The sequence below is a fragment of the Erythrolamprus reginae genome, chromosome 8 (assembly GCF_031021105.1).
Source record: "Erythrolamprus reginae isolate rEryReg1 chromosome 8, rEryReg1.hap1, whole genome shotgun sequence".
NCBI classification, from domain to species: Eukaryota; Metazoa; Chordata; class Lepidosauria; order Squamata; family Dipsadidae; genus Erythrolamprus; species Erythrolamprus reginae.
This window is the reverse complement of record NC_091957.1, coordinates 3,603,385-3,623,730: the sequence shown is the minus strand read 5'-3', so window position 1 is coordinate 3,623,730 and position 20,346 is coordinate 3,603,385. Positions and strand designations below refer to the sequence as shown.

The 20,346-nt window shown below is 41.7% G+C and overlaps 2 protein-coding genes across 6 annotated transcripts in view; both read right to left on the bottom strand.

The window, feature by feature from the left end:
- Positions 1 to 787: 787 nt before the first annotated feature.
- On the bottom strand, positions 788 to 10,287 carry CACFD1 (calcium channel flower domain containing 1). 3 transcript variants are annotated; one of them, XR_011559654.1, is made up of 6 exons: positions 9,989 to 10,287; positions 6,817 to 6,889; positions 5,747 to 5,872; positions 4,619 to 4,726; positions 2,302 to 2,897; positions 788 to 2,130 (listed from the first exon to the last, which is right to left on the bottom strand). XR_011559654.1 is itself a non-coding variant. In XM_070758186.1 (6 exons), exons 1-6 carry the CDS (start codon positions 10,152 to 10,154, stop codon positions 1,990 to 1,992), a joined length of 705 nt encoding a protein of 234 aa, XP_070614287.1. In that variant the 5' UTR covers positions 10,155 to 10,287; the 3' UTR covers positions 788 to 1,989. The 3 variants fall into 3 exon arrangements, 2 of the variants coding, with proteins under 2 accessions (XP_070614287.1, XP_070614288.1); XM_070758186.1 differs by having other exon boundaries at positions 2,807 to 2,897; XM_070758187.1 differs by having other exon boundaries at positions 788 to 2,897.
- A 1,406-nt stretch (positions 10,288 to 11,693) lies between these two features.
- ADAMTS13 (ADAM metallopeptidase with thrombospondin type 1 motif 13) overlaps positions 11,694 to 20,346 on the bottom strand; it is a 29,030-nt gene continuing 20,377 nt past the window's right edge. For all 3 annotated transcript variants that reach the window (XM_070758669.1, XM_070758670.1, XM_070758671.1), the window contains 8 exons: positions 19,829 to 19,958; positions 17,968 to 18,153; positions 16,205 to 16,409; positions 15,696 to 16,035; positions 14,710 to 14,856; positions 13,303 to 13,479; positions 12,979 to 13,163; positions 11,694 to 12,252 (listed from right to left, as the gene is read on the bottom strand). In XM_070758669.1, coding sequence (XP_070614770.1) covers positions 12,106 to 12,252; positions 12,979 to 13,163; positions 13,303 to 13,479; positions 14,710 to 14,856; positions 15,696 to 16,035; positions 16,205 to 16,409; positions 17,968 to 18,153; positions 19,829 to 19,958 — 1,517 coding nt within the window. In that variant the 3' untranslated portion in view covers positions 11,694 to 12,105. The remainder of the gene's footprint in view (positions 12,253 to 12,978; positions 13,164 to 13,302; positions 13,480 to 14,709; positions 14,857 to 15,695; positions 16,036 to 16,204; positions 16,410 to 17,967; positions 18,154 to 19,828; positions 19,959 to 20,346) is intronic.

The window sequence follows — 20,346 nt, the reverse complement described above, 5'->3', positions numbered from 1 at the left end:
TGAGATTTGAACTGCTGAACTACAGCTTGCAGTTAGCTGAAGCAGCCTGCAGTGCTGCACACTAGCCACAGCGCCACCCCGGCTCTTTTGTTGATGTTAAGCAAACCACTGCGGTTGTTGAGTTAAAATCGTGCCATCGCTCACCGAATCCACCTTTCCCTTACTGACTTGGCTAGTTGTGGAAGGTCAAAAAATTGTGACACACACGCATACACACACACAAAGGGTGCTGCACTTGTTGTAAATAACACTAGTAGCCTGAATTTTGATCACATGACCCTGTTGGAGTGATATGACGGTTGTAAATGCAAGGATCGGCCATCGGTTGCTTCTTTCAGTGCTGTTAAAAACTTCAGACGGTCGTTAAACAGATTGTCGTAAGTCCAGGAGCATCTAAACGGGCTTCAGTTAAATTCAAGAGCAATAGAAGAAGCGTTATAGAAACATCTTGGATTAAAAATTCCAGAGAATTTCCACCCTGCTCCCAAGTTTTTCAAGCATTCTTCGTACATACCAAGAATTTAACAAAGGGGGCTAGAAACTTAGAAGGTTGGGGTTTTTTTTAATGCTGTGGAAGGAATAGAAATGAAGTTAGGACTCATAAGTGGAAGTCTATAGAAAAGGTGACAAAATACTATTTTTTCAAAATATAATAGCCATGTTTACTCTTTTCTTTCTGAAGGACTGCAAAAACTCTGCTTTTAATTGCTCAGCTTTCAGTGAAAACACATTTCGATAACTCTGCATGCACACAATTCCTATTTAAAAAAGCATTAAAACCACACACTTTATTACCAGAGGTAGAACAGTGTTTTTTCTCCTTTTATTCACTGCATACACAAAAGAAATTCCATGAGAGTCACTTTTTAAAAAAAACGTCAGTTAAAGAGATTATTGTCTAAGAAAAACAAACTCTTTTCAATTCCCCCCCTCTGCAGACTAGTTTTTTATCTTTTAAAGACCACGGAAGAGGATAAAAAAATAACGACAAAACCACTTGAGCTTGTGATAGAATTTATAAATAAGGGATTAGAAGCTGCCTGTTTGAAAAAGGTAAAGGTAGCCCAGAATTCAAGATCTCACCATTGTCAACTAAGCCATAGTTAGTTAAACTCTGGTTAACGGAATAAGCACTATTTGGCTAACTTGGGTGTACCGAGTTTACAACAAAATCAAACCAAGATTTATTTTTATTTTTATTTATTTTGCAGTATTCTTCCCCCAGGACTGGGGAGGGAATGGGGATTTTAATTATTTATTGGATTTGTATGCCACCCCTCTCCGTAGACTCGTATCCTTCCCCTGGAATGGGGAGGGAATGGGGATTTTGCAGTATCCTTTTGCTGGAGTGGGGAAGGAATGGGGGTTTTGCAGTATCCTTCCCCTGGAATGGGATGAAAATGGAGATTCCTTCCCCAGCCATAACCACCAAGTCATGCCCACAGAACCATTAGAGAAAAAATTTGAATTTCACCCCTACCCAAGTCTGTAAATTTTCTCCCCACCTCACCTCCCTGGTCTGGAAAACCCACAAGAGAAAATGCACCTAGCCAAAAGTTTTTAAAAGTACCAAAGTTTTGTGCTTTACAATTGCGAAGAATTTACCACCCTTTCCTAAGAAGATAACAAACTTGGTCTATCTTTCGTACCCCCTAAAAATGAAGAAAATTCGTGCTTCTGGGAGTTTTCCCTTCAGTTTAAGAGAGCAATTAATTGGCCCAGCCTTATTCAACTGCTACTTCTCTGTTTCGATATTCAAAGCTGCTAGAAGTAAATAGCCTTCGAGATGAAATTCTGAATTTCGGTTGCTGAAAATCCTCAAACGAGGAAGACCACGAAAGGGAAATAAAGACACAAAGAAAACAATTGTTCGGTTATTTCTCTGCCTACCAAAATGCATCTCACAATATGAAATCATAGCTCTCTTTAAAAATTCAGCATACAAAACGCTTTGCAAAAGTTTGGAGAACGGGTGAAAAATAACACACTTTACAGCCCAAAGAATACATTTATCAGAGGGGTGAAGGGTGGGGAAGAATTAAAATTCATTTTTTGTCCTCTTCTGGTTTCAAAACTTGCTTTTTCCCTGATTCTGCGACTCTCCGACGATAATCCAAGGTGGATTAATGGCTGTAAATAAAAACGGCATGGATTTTAATCTCCAGAGTATTGCAATTCTCTCACCACCAGCCCCCCAAAAATCTATCCACGTTTTGGGGTGGGTCCTTTTTTGCAAATAAATTGCAATAGGCAAATTTTTTCCAAAACCGTTGATTTCATCCTTCCCCTGCACATACACACCTCTGTTGCGTTTGTTTAATCACAGTTGCAAAGTGTAAAAAGAAGCAATTTTTTTTAAAAAAAACCAGTGGAAACCATTAGGAAGAGAAAATATTTCTTCTGCCCAGTTCTTCAAAATTTGTGATGCAAATGGGAACGGATGCTTCCATCTCTCTTCGGAAAACAGCCAAAGAGATTTCATCTGGATGGGAAGATATTTTTTTTAAAAAATTCTTGCTTGTACCTGATTGATTCCACTTTGACCTGAGATATTTAAGAAGGGCTGGGAGGCGTCGTGGAAGAAGAGGAGGCAGCCCCCCCGATTTGAAATCCTTAAAAACTGCAGCGTATTAAAAACTGCAGTTTTAAAACTGCATATTAAAATTCACAGTGATGCATAAATTCAGGGCATCGGGTTTTTTTTTTTAACGGAGTTCATTTTGGAAGCACTTCAAAAGAACACCAGAGACTCGCAGCCGGAGTCTGCATTGAAAAACTGTGGTGGTGGGGAAAAATTATGTCACACCAATTGTGCCTGTGTATTTTCTGTTGTCCCATCGTGGCCGGCAGATTTTTGTTGAATTTGTTGCATCCTAGCGTATGCAATGGCGTCTCCCCTGTGGAACACAACAGAAAGATCACTTCACAGAACCGCTGGTGCAGTCGGAACAGAAATCAGATCCTAGAAACATTGAAGATTAACGGCAGAAAAAGACCTCCTGGTCCATCTCGTCTGCCCTTATACTATTTCCTGTATTTTATCTTAGGATGGATATATGTTTATCACAGGCATGTTTAAATTCAGTTACTGTGGATTTATCTACCACGTCTGCTGAAAGTTTGTTCCAAGGATCTACTACTCTTTCAGTAAAATAATATTTTCTCATGTTGCTTTTGATCTTTCCCCCAACTAACTTCAGATTGTATCCCCTTGTTCTTGTGTTCACTTTCCTATTAAAAACACTTCCCTCCTGAACCTTATTTAACCCTTTAACATATTTAAATGTTTCGATCATGTCCCCCCTTTTCCTTCTGTCCTCCAGACTGTACAGATTGAGTTCATGAAGTCTTTCCTGATACGTTTTATGCTTAAGACCTTCCACCATTCTTGTAGCCCGTCTTTGGACCCGTTCAATTTTGTCAATATCTTTTTGTAGGTGAGGTCTCCAGAACTCAACACAGTATTCCAAATGTGGTCTCACCAGCATTCTATATATATATCCTAACCTGGAATTGGGGATCCTGAAGACCAGAAGTCTTCAAACTTGGTGACTTTAAGACTTGTGGACTTCACCAAGAGTGTCCTGTCTAGGCCTCCCCTTCCCACTTAAAATCCTTGTCCTTTCTTGTCTTTTTGATAAGTATCTTTTATTTGGAAATAAGTCCACCCATCCAGTAATTTATCTTTTTTTCCCAATTCTTCCTTTGATCTTAAATTTGGTTGTTCATCTAATAATTCTTTGTATCGAATTGTGTTTTCTAATCATATTAAATTTGGATGATATTTTAATTCTATTGGTGAAACCCCTTCCGGTATTTTTGGATAGTGTTGTTTTTTTATTTCTTTCCAGATTTGCATAACTGAATTTCTTAGTACAGTGGAACCGCTGCTTACAAACTTAATTTGTTCCGTGACCAGGTTCTTAAGTAGAAAAGTTTGTAAGTAGAAGCATTTTTCCCATAGGAATCAATGTAAAAGCAAATAAGGCGTGCAAAACCATTAGGAAAGAAATAAAAGCTCGGAATTTGGGTGGGAGGAGGAGGAGGAAGAAGAAGAAGAGGAGGACAGTCGCTGCCCAGAGCGAAGGAAGCATTTCTTTTCTCTGGGTGCTGGCAGAGGTTTATTCCCTCTCCAAGCGCCCAGAGAAAGGAAAATGCTTCGTTCGCTTTGGGCTGCCAAAGCCTCCTTAAGCACCACCGAAAGGCTACTCTGGCAGCCCAGAAAATCTCGAGATGACCAGGATTAAAGAGGGAATGGCAGGAAACTGGCCGGGTCTTCGTGTTGCTCTCAAATTTCCTGGGAAATTTTTCCGGGCTTGGATTTTTAAGTAGAAAAGGTTTTTTTAAAAAAAGCCCTAATCAGGAGCTAAAATAATGTGCTGAAACTGACCAGACTAAGGACACTAGCCAGATGAATCCCTGGTAAGCAGATTCTTTTCCCTATTTTCCTCCCCAAAAACTAAGGTGTGTCTTATACTCCGAAAAATAAAATAAATCAAAGAACCCACGTCTCTCCCATCCTGGCAACGCCAATGAAACAAAACCAGTCTGAATTATTATTATTTTTTAAATTCAATTGAATTCCTCTAGTGCAAGGGGGTTAAAAAAGAAATCTTACTTTTTACCCAACGCAGACAGCCCGTAAAGCATGCCGGTAGCAAAGGCAATGGCGTTGCCGAAAAAAGTCGTCAGAGTCGGGCTTAGAATAACCGGGAATAGAGCCATCCTGGAAAGGAGGAGAGACAAAACCGAGGATAAAAGCCTGGTTGGTTGGTTGGCTGATTGATTCATTCATTAATGATTTGATTTGATTTGATTTGATTTGAATGCCACCCCTCTCCGAAAACTCGGGGCAGCTCACAACACAAAAGAAAACAGTATATAATATGAAACTTACAATCCAATTAATATAATTAACTACTCTAAAACACCAAAATATTAAAAATCATTCATTCACATTCAGACAACAGCACGCATCCCATTGGTCGGCTGGGAAAAGGGGTTTAGTAGTGACCCCAAGCCAGGCGGCATAGATGGGTTTTCAAGTTCTTACAGCCGGGGCCCCCACAAAGAAGGCTCTTCCTCTAGGCCCTGTCAAGCGACATTGTCTAGTTCAGTGATTTTCAACCTTTTTTGAGCCGCAACACATTTTTTACATTTATGAAACCCTGGGGCACGTTGGGGGGGGGGGGGGGCTAAAAAAAGTTTGGACAAAAACATTCTCTCTCTCTCTTCCTCCCCTTCGCTCTATTTCTTCCTCCCTCTTTCTCTCCCTTTCTTCCTCTTTCTTTCTCTCTCTGTCTCCATCCCTCTTTCTCTTCCTTCCTTCCTCTCTTTGTTGCTCTCTTTCTCTCTCCCTCCCTACATCCCTCTATGTCTTTCTCTCTCTCTCCTTCCCTCCCTCTTTCTCTCTCTCTCTCTTGCTTTCTTTCTCTTTCTCTCTCTCTTTCTTTCTCTTGTTCTTTCTCTCTCTCTCTTTCTCTCTCTCTTGCTTTCTTTCTCTCTTGCTTTCTTTCTCTCTGAGCTTCGCGGCACACCTGACCATGTCTTGCGGCACACTAGTGTGCCACGGCACACTGGTTGAAAAACACTGGTCTAGTTGATGGTACCTGGAGAAGACCGACTGTGAGACCTGACCAGTTGCTGGGACTCATGCAGCAGGAGGCGATCCCACAAATAATCTGGTCCGATGCCCTGTAAGGCTTTTTTTTAAAGACCGAGGATAACCCAAAGAGAATGCACTTACCCACAGTAGAAAAGTGCCTTCTGCCAGGGCCGAAGTTTATCTGCTCTGGCCGAGACAATATTTGCAAACTCAACAAACTGGCAACAGAAGGGAGCTTCGCATAGTAGGAGGATGAAGGCATTCAACCTTTGGGAAGAAGGAAAAAAACTGGATCCAGTCATCTATCTTTCTGGGCCATACCTCTTGGAGGGGGGGACCCTTTCTTTCTGTTGTGGTTAGCTCTGTCCCAACTCCTGCCCCAAGGAATGTGGAGGTGGGTGTGGGGGAAACATCCACATGCCACAGGCCTGTTTTGCTCCCGATAGAATCTCCTGATGAAGGCTCCTCTGACGAAGGAAGCGTGAGTAGCAGGGAAGAGGGGAGTTTGGCAGACAGCCCAGGAGGAGATCAATCATCCTTACCATCCCTGGATTCTGAACAAGAACGTATGACAGACCCACGCATGCGTAGAGTGATGCATAGGAGAGAACAACTGAAGGATTATTACAGGAGATAAGTGAGGCCACCTGTGGTTGGGTGGGGCTGCTGTAATTAGTGCTACAGATAAAAAGAGCAGCGTGCTGGTTTAGCCTCGTGGAAGTTTATCTGATTCATAGTTTCGTCAAGATCGTGGTTTTGCTGTTTCCCTCTTCAAGATTATGTGTGGACTTTCTGGACTTTGGAATTGGACTCAATTTCCCAGTTACTGGGTGAGAAATTGGATTGCATTTAACCTGTGCCTTGTGTGTACCAGAAAATCCCTTTGACATTTAAAAAGGGAGTTTTTTCTGCTTTTCTGTTGATAAAGACTTTTGGTTTTCCTTCTATTGTGTGGTGTGTGTCTTTTTGGACCAATTACCCTGTAATTACAGGCGGCTGGGACACGCTGGCCGGCAGAACACTTTCTAGCCACCTTCTTTCAAAAAAATTGTTCATTAAAGTTTTTCGAACACTCTTCAGAGGTAGCCCCATGTAGAGAGCATTGCAGTCGTCGAACCTCGAGGTGACAAGGGCAGGAGAGACTGTGAAATAAACACTGGGTAAATCCAGTCCCAAATTTGGTCAGTAAAAAAATGGACTTTCATACTTACATCATCCAGACGCCGGCAGCTATGTTCAGAGGGTAAATCGTCAGGCACATCCAGAGCCCGGAAAAAGCACAAGCTGAATGAAAAGAAATTAGATTAAAGGAAGAAGCTGAGGACAAGAGGAAAAAAAATCACATAGTAGGTGCAGCTAGTCTCTGGTTTACAATCACATTTGAGCCCCAAATTTCCATTGCTAAGCGAGACGACTGAGTTTTTTCAATATGATGCCTGGTTGGTAATTAAACACCAAATTGGAAGACCACCAAGGACCTCACATTCCTCCTCCTATTATTATTATTATTATTATTATTATTATTATTATTATTATTATTATTATTTAGATTTGTATGCTGCTCTTCTCCAAAAACTCGGGACGGCTCAAAGAATAAATATAAAAACACAGCGTACAGTACAAATTTAATACATTTAAAAAACTATAGCTAAAAACCCTATGTATTACTCTTCCTCCTCTTCCTCTTCCTCCTCTTCCTCCTCCTCCTCTTCCTCCTCCTCCTCTTCCTCCTCCTCCTCTTCCTCCTCCTTCTCTTCCTCCTCCTCCTCCTCTTTTTCCTCCTCCTCTTCCTCCTCCTCTTTTTCCTCCTCCTCCTCTTTTTCCTCCTCTTCCTCTCCCTTTCTACAAACCTCACTTTCTTCTAGTACTGATGATGGTAGCTAGATGGGTAATGAAACATCTTCAAGGAAACCACTCACCTCAGAAAGCACCATTGCCCCTACAATGTTAAGGGAATGCTTGGTTTTTTTCCAAGGGAGTGGGGGGGGGGGTTCACCCCAACTTTTCAAGCTTGGGATTTCCTGTGGGTGCCCTCTCTGACTGGCTTAAACCCCCTGAGATGAACTTCACGGGAGGCTGCCACTTGCTAAAATAATGTCCCGTTGTTGTTGTTGTTGTTGTCCCTAATGGGCAGAATAGCCAGCCAGGGCTGCTACCCAACTCAGCTGATGATTACGTTACATTATCCTTGCAACACGATCTCCGTTCCATTGAACGTAGCTCATCCAAGTAACTTAATATTTTTCAAGGCACCTGAGTTAATATTCTTCAAGACATCTGAGTCTAGCTGGAAAGGCAGTGGCTAAGAATGGAATAGAATGGAATGGAATTCTTTATTGGCCAAGTGTGATTGGACACACAAGGAATTTGTCTTTGGTGCAGATGTGTAGATAAAGAAAAAAGTACATTTGTCAAGAATCATGAGATACAACACTTAATGATTGCCATAGGGTACAAATAAGCAATGAAACAATCAATATTAATATAAATTGTAAGGATACAAACAATGCTACGTAAGATAGATAGATAGATAGATAGATAGATAGATAGATAATAGATATATAGATAAATAGATAGATAGATAGATAAGATAGATAAAATAGATAGATAGATAAGATATAGATAGATAGATAGATAGATAGATAAGATAGATAGATAGATAGATAAGATAGATAGATAGATAGATAAGATAGATAGATAGATTAGATAGATAGAGAGAGAGAGAGAGAGAGAGAGAGAGAGATGTGGATGGATGATAGATAATATAGATGATTGATAGATGATAGCTAGATAGAGAAAGAAAGAAAGAGAGAGACAGACACATTGATGATGGAGGGATGGATGATTGATATATGGATAGGTAGGTGGGTAGAATGATATTGATAGATAGGTAGGTATGTAATAGATGATTGATAGAAGATATAATTATAAAATAAATAAAATTTGTCCTCTGTCTCTCAAGATAGGTAGAAAAAGGTTATTTGCCATATTTATTTACTTATTTGTTTATTTGCTTATTTATTCATTCATTCATTCATTCATTCATTCATTCATTCATTCATTCATTCATTCATTCATTTGACTTGCATGCCGCCCAAGGTGGATGTTGTCTTGTGTACCTTCCAGCAATGTTCAGATGGGTGGTTTTTAAAAAAAAAATAACACAACATCTGCCACTGGAAGAGTTGTGAACTTCCAGTCCCAGAATTCCCATCGCTGGCTGGGAGGGTGTGTGTGGAGTGTGGATTGAAAAACCTGGGATTGTTTCCCTAAAGCTGCAGTCTCGCTAGGCGTGTCTTTGAGTTCCACTTTGCAAACATGGACTCTGTACCTTTCAAATGAGGATGATCTAATCGGTGTTGCCCAAGAGGGTTTTCAAAAGTCGGGCTTGTGTGTATGTGTTGTGGGTCTAAATTGTGAGCCCAATCGCATTCCCCGGGGAATACCTGGGGAATGAAGCAACTGGCTGCGTGGACATTGATGGGCTAAAACTCAACATCTTTGAACCCATCATCCCTTGCAGGGTAGAATTCGGGCAACTGAATGGCACTGGGTGTTTCCTGGTGCCCGGATGCCCTTCCTGTTGCCATTGCGGAGTCATATTCAGCATTTATAGGCTAAATGTGGCCAAAAAAAAAATATAGAGAGGAAGGGCTCAGAGCATAACTTTTTAAAACTTGGCAGGGGTATTTCCCTATTCTGTGACTCCTCAACCCCCCTTTGAGGTGCATTAGATTTGGTTGTGTAGAAGAGGTCATTGTTCACAAAATGCACCCAGACACACACACACATTTAGTTGTGCAGAACAGGTCACCCTCCCGCCCCCCTCTCTCACACACAAAGAGTCCCAGCAGCCCCCACACACACACATTTGTTCGGTTGCGCAGAATAGGTCATCTCTCACACACACACACACAAACACACAAGCGCGCACGCACATGCACACACACATGAGTCTTCAGAGAGGGGCGGCATACAAATCTAATAAATAATAACAATAATAACAATAATAATAATAATAATAATAATAACAACAACAACAACACACACACACTCATTCAGTTGTGCAGAACACAACTGTATTCTCTTTCTCTCTGTCTCTCTCTGTCTCTGTCTTTCTTTCTCTCTCTCTCTTACACACACACACACACACACACAAACACACTCATTCAGCTGTGCAGAACAGGTTCTCTCTCTCTTTCTGTCTCTCTCTTTTACTCATTCTTTCTCTTTCTCTCTCTCTCACTCACACCCACCCACTTATTCAGTTGTGCAGAACAAGTCATTTCTTTCTCTCTCTCTCTCATACACACACACAGACACCCACACATAGACAGCAGGACCGGGTTTTCTTTCTCCTCCTCCCAGGAAGGGCCTACTCACAGAGGGCCCCCAAAATGCCTGCCAGCCTGCAGAGCCACTTGTACCACCAGGTCATCCCATCGTCCTGGGTTCCAGCCGGTGACCCTTCATTGTCGGCTTCGTCGGGCTGCTCCCCCTGGGGGTTCATCCTGTCTGCCCCTCCTCCTTCTGCTTGCCAGATGGACATCTAGCCACGCTGCTAGTCCTCAAGGCATCCCCCTCCGGGCTGCCCAGCCAGGGCTGCTGCTGCTGCCCACCACCGGGTGCTGGCAGGACAATGAAGAGAGGCTGCCCTGCCCCCTTCCAGCTCCCTACTACACATGGGCTCTCTCTCTGGCAGTGCATGACGGGTCCCTCCCTTCAGCAGGAGGAGAAAGCTGGGCTCATCCCTCTATGCAAAGAGTGACCTGGCCAGAGAGGGCGAGGCTGCCCCGGGTGTCAGTTTCCAGCCAAAACAGATGCACGGGCTCTGATTAAATCTCACCCCATCTTTCTTTAATGGAATAGAAAGAACAGAACAACAGCTGCCCTGAGTCTTTGGAGAGGGGCGACGTACAAATCTAATTATTTATTATTATTATTATTATTATTATTATTATTATTATTATTATTTTATTCTTATTCTTATTATATTATATTCTGTATTCTATTCTATTCTATTCTTTCTATTCTATTCTTTCCTGTTCTATTCTATTCCCTACTCGACTCTAATTCTATTCTGTTCTGTTCTAGTCTAGTCTAGTCTATTCTCTACTCAATAATAATAATAATAATAATAATTATAATAATAATAATAATAATAATAATAATTATTATTATTATTTCAATACAACACAGCAAATGAGATCACTATGCTGGATTTCGTATTTCATCACCAGTCGGGCTATTATTATTATTATTATTATTATTATTATTATTATTATTATTACTGGAACCTGTGCCGGAACTACCATTTACCAGTGGCAAAGAACTGGTGGGATCATAAGCCCGAAAAAGTGGTCGAAAATGAGCAAGCAAAACTACTGTGGGACTTCCGACTTTGGACTGACCGAACTCTGAAGCATAACACACCAGACATCCTGATTGTGGAGAAAAAGAAAGTATGGATCATCGACATCGCAATCCCAGGGGACAGCAGAATTGAGGAGAAGCAGCTAGAGAAATTAGTGAAATACGAAGATCTAAAAATCGAGCTGCAACGACTCTGGCATAAACCCGTGAAAGTGGTCCCAGTGGTCCTTGGCACGCTGGGCGCAGTGCGAAAGGATCTCAGCGGACATTTGAAAACCATTGGAAATGACAAAATCTCCACCTGTCAATTGCAAAAGGCCGCTTTACTGGGATCGGCAAACATAATTCACGGCTACATCACGCAGTCCTAGGTGCTTGGGAAGCGCCCGACTGGGGATGAAATACGAAATCCAGCATAGTTATCTTGTTTGCTATGTTGTACTGACATAATAATAATAATAATAATAATAATAATAATAATAATAATAATAATAATAATAATAATAATAATAATAACCTAGTAGCTGCATTCACCTAGCTACTTATTCCTTTTTCCCAAGATCCCTCGAATCCTAAATTCCTAAAACGAGACTAACCAGGTTAACGCCTTTCCTGCGAATGCCCAAGGCTGCTTTTGAGCCGAGTTTCAACCACGATGAAGCGAGAACCACGTTAGCCCATTGCAGCCGAACAAAATTTGGAGGCAAAGTTGTTGTTTGTCTTTCAACTGACATGTTTTATTTAAAAGGCAGACGTTTTTCCAGAGGCACCAAGCGGCTACTCCACAGGGATTCATCTTATGCTCAAGTCCCTATACAACAACCCTGCAGGTAGGCCCTTGGTCCAGTTTTGTGTAGGTTGAAAAAAGTACCAAGAGGAGATCACCACTGTTTGGAAAAACAGAGGCATAAGAGAAATATGAAAAAGCACCTTCCTGAGTCAATGAAAGGTAGAACACTATCCTTTGTTCATCCATTTCGTGTTTTTGGGGACCGATCTCAGCCCTTTCCTTCCTCCCATCTGGCTCAATCAAGGGGTTGGACTAGAAGACCTCCGAGGTCCCTTCCGACTATACTTGTAATTGCCTCTTTTGCGGCGTTTTCCACCTCGGCCGATCGAATGAAGGGCTACTTGGTGGCCCAATACTCCGCTCGAAAGCTGACATTGGCCAGGGCTTGGTTGAATTCGATCTCGGCTCGGCTGCCGAGGGACTCCCAGAAGAAAAGACGGTTCCCGTGGAAGATGGTAGTCCTCAAGGATTCGACATCTCGAATCTGGAAGAGGAAAGGGTGCTCGTGCTCAGACTGCCTCCATCGATGGCTTTTTGCAAGTCCATCATCCATCCATTCATCCTTACTCTATCTCTTTCTTTCTCCATCCATCTATCCATCGAACTCCACCCTCTCTCTTTCTCCATCCATCCATCATCCACACCCTATCTTTCTCCATCCATCCATCCAACCAACCCTACCATCTCTCTCTTTCTCCATCCATCCATCCCCACTCTATCTCTTTTTCCATCCATCCATCTACCCATCCATCCAACCAACCCTACCCTCTCTCTCTTTCTCCACCCACCCATCCATCCTCACTCAATCTTTCTCTTTCTCCATCCATCTATCCATCCATCCTCTTTCTCCATCCATCCACCCAACCCATCCACCCATCCATCCATCCTCACTATCTCTCTTTCTCCATCCATCAATCCATCCCTACCCTATCTCTCTCTTTGTCCCTCCCTCCATCCCTACCCTATCTCTCTCATTCGCCATCCACCCGCCCCCCAACCAACCCCCCACCCACCCACCCACCACCTTTCTATCATCTATCTATGTGTAGGTTTTGAAGAAAACAAATGGCCATCCATTTGTCCGAGATGATACAAAGTCTCCTGCCTTGAGCAGGGGGTTGGACTAGAAGACCTCCAAGGTCCCGTCCAGCCTTATTATTCTACGTTCTAATGTGAAGGGTCCTTACCCCACACCCCGAGCCATGCTTACTGAAATGTAGCTGGAGTGTGTTTCATTGGTTGTGGTTTGGAATTCCATATACGCCGCATGGATGGCGATGCGCAGGTGCGGTGCCACATCGATGAATATCCTGCAAGCCATTTGTCGTTCCCCATCCAGAGAGGGTTCTGGGTTCAGGATGAGCCCCCAAGGACCAAACAATTGCCGATCACAGGCTGCAGAGTGAGAGAGAAAAAATACCGCAGAATAACAGTTTTGAAGGGATCTTGGAGGTCTTCTGGTGACAATTATATCAGTGTCTTGCTTTTGATTTCGGGACCAGTGATTGCTCCAAGGTCCCTTCCAACTACACACCTTGGTGGTGTTTCTTCTCTGCCAATCTGCTGGTGTAGCGTAGCACAACGCCACTGCCCGACAACAGCCGGCGTTGCCTTATGATCAGGGTGTTGGCTTGGGTGTTCACCATCAACAGCTTGAGTTTCTTACAAGCCATCCGCCACATTGTCCGAGTCGAGAAGAATAATATTTCTCCTGGGCAAGAAAGAGAGGATGGATTCAACCTTTGAAACTCTGGATAAACTTGACCGAGGATTGTCCTCAGGTTACGACCACGAGTGAGGCCCAAAATGTCTGTTCTTTTTTTTCTTTTTAAAGTTTTTATTAGAAAAAGAATAATAAGAGAGATGAACTTGCTCTCTCTTTACTTAGGTGTTTTAATGTAATGCATTTCTAAATTGTTTGCACATTTTCATATCGATAACACACAGTATATGCTTTTTCGATTTAACTCTATTCCTTGTGGTAGTAATAATAGTGAGTTATATTAATAATAAAGACTTAAATATTGACAACAAATAAGAATCGTTCTAGATCAAATTAATGTAGCTTGCTTATCATGGAAAAAAAACAACTATTTAATTCAAAATTACCTATCTATATTCTAGCGTATCTAAAGATGTTTTTCTTCTTCATTCCTTTAAAATCTCCTCAATTTGATGAATTTAAGTTAATAGAACGATAGAGATGATAGATGGATAGTAAATGGATGGATGGACGTATGTATGTATGGATGATAGATAGATAGATAGATAGATAGATAGATAAATAGAGATGATAGATAGGTAGGTAGGTAGGTAGGTAGGTAGGTAGGTAGAGATAGATAGATAGATAGATAGATAGATAGATAGATAGATAGATAGACAGACAGACAGACAGACAGATAGATAGATAAAGATGATAGGTAGGTAGGTAGGTAGGTAGGTAGGTAGGTAGAGATAGATACAGAGATAGATACAGAGATAGATAGATGATAGATAGATAAAGATGATAGGTAGGTAGGTAGGTAGGTAGGTAGAGATAGATACAGAGATAGATAGATAGATAGATAGATAGATAGATAGATAGATAGATAGATAGATAGATGGATAAAGATGATAGATAGGTAGGTAGGTAGAGATAGATACAGAGATAGATAGATAGATAGATAGATAGATAGATGGATGGATGGATGGATGGATGGATGGATGGATGGATGGATGATAGACAGACAGACATGATAAGATGGATAGATACATTAGATGGATGGGTGGACAGACAGAAAGACAGAACGAATATAAATCAACAAAGAGAAGAACTGGAATTTGAGGGTGAATTCTATTATTTCTTCAGCAAGAGAGGCAAGAAAAGGGCTGGATAACATGGTAAGATACAGGATTTGAGGCTTCCTGGGTGATGATAGGCACCAACCTGAGGGATGCTCACCTGCGCTGCAGTTCAAGGAACTCTGCAACACCTGGACTATGATCACCTCCCCTAAAGGCCGGCCTATAGCCACCGTGCAAATCCTGGCTTGCACACCCGTCATGTTGATTAGTCCGCTGGGACCCAGCCACTGCCTTCCACAGACACCTGGATGGGGGGGAAAAAGCCAGAGGAAGAGGAGATATTAGCAATGGGAACAGGGGAGTCATACATAAGTCGTAGTAAGTAAGTGAATAAACAAGCAAATAAATAAGCAAATAATAAATACGGTAAATAAATAAAAATTGAATGAATGAATGAATAAATAAGCAAATAATGAATGAATGAGTAACTAAGTGAATAAATAAGCAAGTAAATGAAGCAAATAATAAATAAATAAATAAATATTGAATAAATGAATGGATGAACGAGTAAGTGAGCGAATAAATAAGCAAATAAATAAGCTAATAAATAAGCTAATAAATAAATAAATGGAATGAATGAATGAATGAATAATTAAGTTAATAAATAAGCAAATAAATAAGCTAATAATGAATGAATGAATAAATGAACAAATGAATGAATAAGTAAGTTAATAAGCTAATAAATAAGCAAATAATAAATAAATAAATATTGAATGAATGCATGAATGAACGAGTAAGCAAATAAATAAGCAAATAAATAAGGTAATAAATAAATAAATGGAATGAATGAATGAATGAATGAATGAATAAGCAAATAAATAAGCAAATAATGAATGAATAAATGAATGAATGAATGAATGAATAACTAAGTGAATAAATAAGCAAATAAATAAGTTAATAAATAAATAAATGGAATGAATGAATGAATGAATAAGTAAGTAAGCGAATAAATAAGCAAATAAATAATAAATTAAATAAATGAATAAATTGAGTGAATGAACAAAAGTAAAATTTGCCCACCCAACCCGTTTCCCCTGCCCCTGTGTACAGACGCCCTGTTAATAACCAGCCGCGCTACGTAACTGGGTTCCTCAGAGACATCCCCCCAGGGTTTAGCCTCGGTCTCTTTCTTCTCAGAACCTTCTCCTTTGGACCACGGAAGGTCCTGCCGCCCTTTGAGAGGTGGAGTGGCTTCAGGGGTGGTCAGGGGCTCCGTCGCTGGAAGCCGGGTTGCCGTCGGGACATCTGATGGAAGACCTGTCTTCATCGTGGCCTGTTTGACGCAAGGGATACCGGAACACGTTCTAACCATCATGGCCTTAGGAACATGCATGCACAAGAGTGGGTTGACACGGGTCTTGGTTTGGGGGTTGGTGCAGAAGTCCTGCCGTCTCTGGATGCCGGTTCCACACGAAACAGAGCACTGGAAGGAAATAAACAGAGATTGCAGACGGTCCTCAATTTATGACCAGTGACTTGATTTTAAGTGTTAATCTATCCATTTCTGCACATTCTAATTTTTTAAAAAAATATTAGACTTATTGTTTTCCCCAGGATTCCTGAATGTCATCGCTGTGCAAATGTAGGGGTACCTCCGTCCACTGAGTGAACCCCCATTCGTAAGGGCAGACACGAAGAATGCAGGGCACGACCGAGAGAGGTTTCTCCGCTTCTGGGCACTGGTCCTCGGCCACCTCCACCTCTTGGTCTCCAGAAAGCTTCGTGCAAGACACGGATTGGGTGGCAACTCCAAGGCCACAAGTTGCGGAGCACGGTCCACGCTCCATCACTTTCCAGCTGCGTTTTATAGGGAGAGATTGCAAGTCAGTTACAACTGCAAAGCAGTTGCAATTGTTTATCCATTACCTGTCTATCCTTCCTTCCTTCCTTTCCTTTCCTTCCTTCCTTCCTTCCTTCCTTGTTGCAGTATAGCAAATTATGTTAGGATAGGATTGTATTAAATCTGGATTTTTAGTATAAAAATATATATACTCTGCCTGACCCTGATTCTATAAAACCAGGACAGAATACTAATCTGCATTCCTGGGAAACAAACGGGGCTCAGAATAAACATCTCACTATAAACAAAGCTTTCACAACTCCGGACAGGACATTATAGGATCAAAGGGGGGAAAATTTCATTGCCTGGAGCACACAAACAAGCAGGGCAATTAAGAAAGATTAAGCCAGATAAAGAAGAAACCTTCAGAGAAATTAGGTGTGAATAAATATCTGCTTTTAGGAAGTTCCAAGGAGATTGTTTCTTGATATCTATGGGAAAGGAAGAACTCAAAAGGATACGTTTGAAGCTGCATGGTTGGATGTATCATTTGACATGTATATGTAATTATACCCCATTTCCTTATGTTCCTAAATAAAAAGGGGTGCATGGCTCTACTCCATGTCACTTCATGCAGAGAGAGACAATGTGCCCAAGCTTTCTTTCTAGGATTCATGTTCGTGAGTGACCCCACACGGCTGGGTTGCTCTTAGCCCCTTTTGAGGACATTGCTTTCATTGGGGACTCAGCAGCATCCACACTTCCTTCCTTCCTTTTTTTCCATTCTCTCTCTTTTCTTCCTTCCATCCATTCTCTCTCTCTCTCTTTCCATCCTTCCTTCCATTCTCTCTGTCTTTCCTTCCTTCCTTCTTTCCTTCCATTCTCTCTTTCTCTCTCTTCCTTCCTTCTATTCCCCCCTCTCTCTTTCCTTCCTTCCTTCCTCCTGCCTGCCTTCGCTCTCTTTCTTCTCTTCTTTTTTATAGCTCTTCTCTCTGCCTTAAGAAAGTTCAAAACATTTTTAAAAATCCATCTCATCTAGGCAACCCCCCCTTTTTTTTTTGAACTATTACCATCTGGCAGCCGGTACTGGATAATAAAAACAAGGACAAATAGGCTGAAAAACAGCTCCTATCCCCGAGCATGTTGAATTCTACTGTGCAATGCAATATTAATGCAGTATCAGGGGTTTTCAATTCAATTGTATAGAAAGTAAAGGGGTGTGTTTGCATTTTATTTTTATAGGATTTTATTTTATGTCTAATGGCATTTAATTTTGTTGTATAAGGTGCAATGACAGCCAAACCAAAACCAAAACCAACCAGGTGCAAAGACACAGTAACTTAAAGTAAAAAGTAAAGTAAAGTACTAAACTAAACTGCTAAACTAAAAACTAATCTAATAAAAACTAAAAAGCAAAAAAACAAAAAAACTAAATAATTAAAAAACTAAAAAACAACTAAAAAACTAAACAAAAACTAAACTAAAAAATTAAAAAACTAATCCTAAACAAAATGAAACAAAACGAAATGAAAATTGCTTCCTAGTTTCCCAATTTACAAGGACAAAGCTAAAAACCTGGGTGGACAAGATTCCAGGTGACACACTTCCTGTTCTTCGGGGCGCAACAAGTCCTCGCAGGCTGCGTCCGGTAGGACCTCTTCCTCCTCCTCCTCCTCGTCGGTCTCTCGCGCACAGTACAAGACCTTGCGCATAACGCCTTTCCCACACGTCACGCTACACGCACCTTGCTTGTAAAACCACCTGAGTGGGAGGGAGAGAGGCAGAACCCTGGTGAGAAAAGCAGCCCCCGACCCCCATTTTTTCTGCCCCTGGTTAGGGGACCCTCTTCCAAGGAGTCGAGGTAGTCCTCAGACTTATGACACTAAAACCAGAACGACAGTTTCGTCGCTGAAACAATGAGGACGTTACCCGTAGTGTGTCAGATGTTGTTGGCCATTGGGTGAATCCAACTCCCTAGCTGGAAGGTCATAAATAATAATGGTACCCTCCCCCTCCCAAGCACCACAACCATCACAACTACACACTGGTTGTCAAAATGATGATGATTTCACTTTTAACAGCGGTGTCATTTGCTTAATTAGCCGCCACAAGAAAGGTGAGAAAATTCATTCTGATTGCAACTGTCAGGACTTCTGACCATAATAGGTGGGGTCCATTATACCAGTGATGGCAAATCCTTTTTTCCCCTGAGGTGCCGAAAGACCGTGCGCTATCGCACATGTGCGAGTGCGCACGCCCATAATTCAATGCCTCGGAAGGGGGCATCTTTCATGGCCAAATTTTATTTTATGAATGGTGTGCATGCATAAGATTTGATTGGTTTTTATATCAATGGGTTTTACTGGGGTTAGTTTATAGAGCTTATATTCAAGTTCTTTTTAATTGCTGTATCTTTTTGTATTGTTATTATGTTGTGAGTCCTTCAGGATTGGGCAGCATAGAAGTCAAATAAAATAAAATAAATAAATAAAAATAAAAACAGCTTCCCCCACCCCACCGAAGCCCTCTGGAAGCCGGAAACGGCTTGTTTCCCAACTCCTGGTGGACCCAGTAGGCTCATGTTTTGCCCTCCCCAGGCTCCAAAGGCCTTCAGGGAGTGTTTGCCCTCCACCATCCCCTGGAGGCTCTATGGAAGCCAAAAACGCCCTCCCAGAGCCTCTGTGTGAGCCAAAAATCAGCTGACTGGCACACACATGCACGTTGGAGCTGAGTTAGGGCAATGGCTCGCGTGCCAGCAGCTATGGCTCCGCGTGCCACCTGTGGCCCCCGTGCTAGAGGTATAACAAGCAGGAAGAGGGAGATTGTGATCCCGCTATATAGAATGCTGGGGAGACCGCATTTGGAATAATACTGTGTCCAGTTCTGGAGACCTCACTACAAAAAGATATTGACAAAATTGAACGGGTCCAAAGACGGGCTACAAGAATGGTGGAAGGTCTTAAGCCTACAACGTATCAGGAAAGACTTCATGAACTCAACCTGTCTAGTCTGGAGGACAGAAGGGGGGACATGATCGAAACATTTAAATATGTTAAAGGGTTAAATAAGGTTCAGGAGGGAAGTGTTTTTAATAGGAAAGTGAATACAAGAACAAGGGGACACAATCTGAGATTAGTTGGAATAAAGATCAAAGGCAACATGAGAAAATATTATTTTACTGAAAGAGTAGTAGATCCTTGGAACAAACTTCCAGCAGACATGGTAGATAAATCCACAGTAACTGAATTTAAACATGCCTGGGATAAACATAGATCCATCCTATGATAAAATACAGGAAATAGTATAAGGGCAGACTAGATGGACCATGAGGTCTTTTTCTGCCGTCAGACTTCTACGTTTCTCCATTACTGCATTATGCAGTCATAACTCAAGGACCACCTGTATAAGTGGGGAAGGTCTGCAGACCCCCCCTTACCTTGGTGGACATGGCTCAGGGTTGCAAATTTCTTGACGGCTGGCTGGTTTCTGGGTCTGGTTACAGAGTCTCTCCTCGGTTTCTTCCTTCGTGTCAAAAACCAGGCAGACGTAACTCAGCAACGTCCGTCCTGTTAGAAAGGGGCAGTCGGAGAGAAGGTTATTAGTGGTCTGATTTTTTTTCCTGCTTTCCTTAGTTCGTCCTCAGCAGGATTATGCTGTCATCTATCCAGAGAACATGACTTTATCTTCGCTGGGGAATTCTGGGAGTTGAAGTCCAACCATCTTAAAGTTGCCAAAATTGAGAACAATGACTTTAGTCACTCCTTCCTTCCTTCCTTCCTTCCATCCTTCCTTCCTTCCTTCCTTCCTCCCTTCCTTTGTTCCTTCCTTCCTTTGTTCCTTCCTTCCTTCCTCTCCTTCCTTCCTTCCTTCCTTCCTTCCTTCCACCCATCTCCTCCCACTTATGGCTATATGATGTATCTTGTTGCTTGTATCCTTATGATTTATATTGATTGT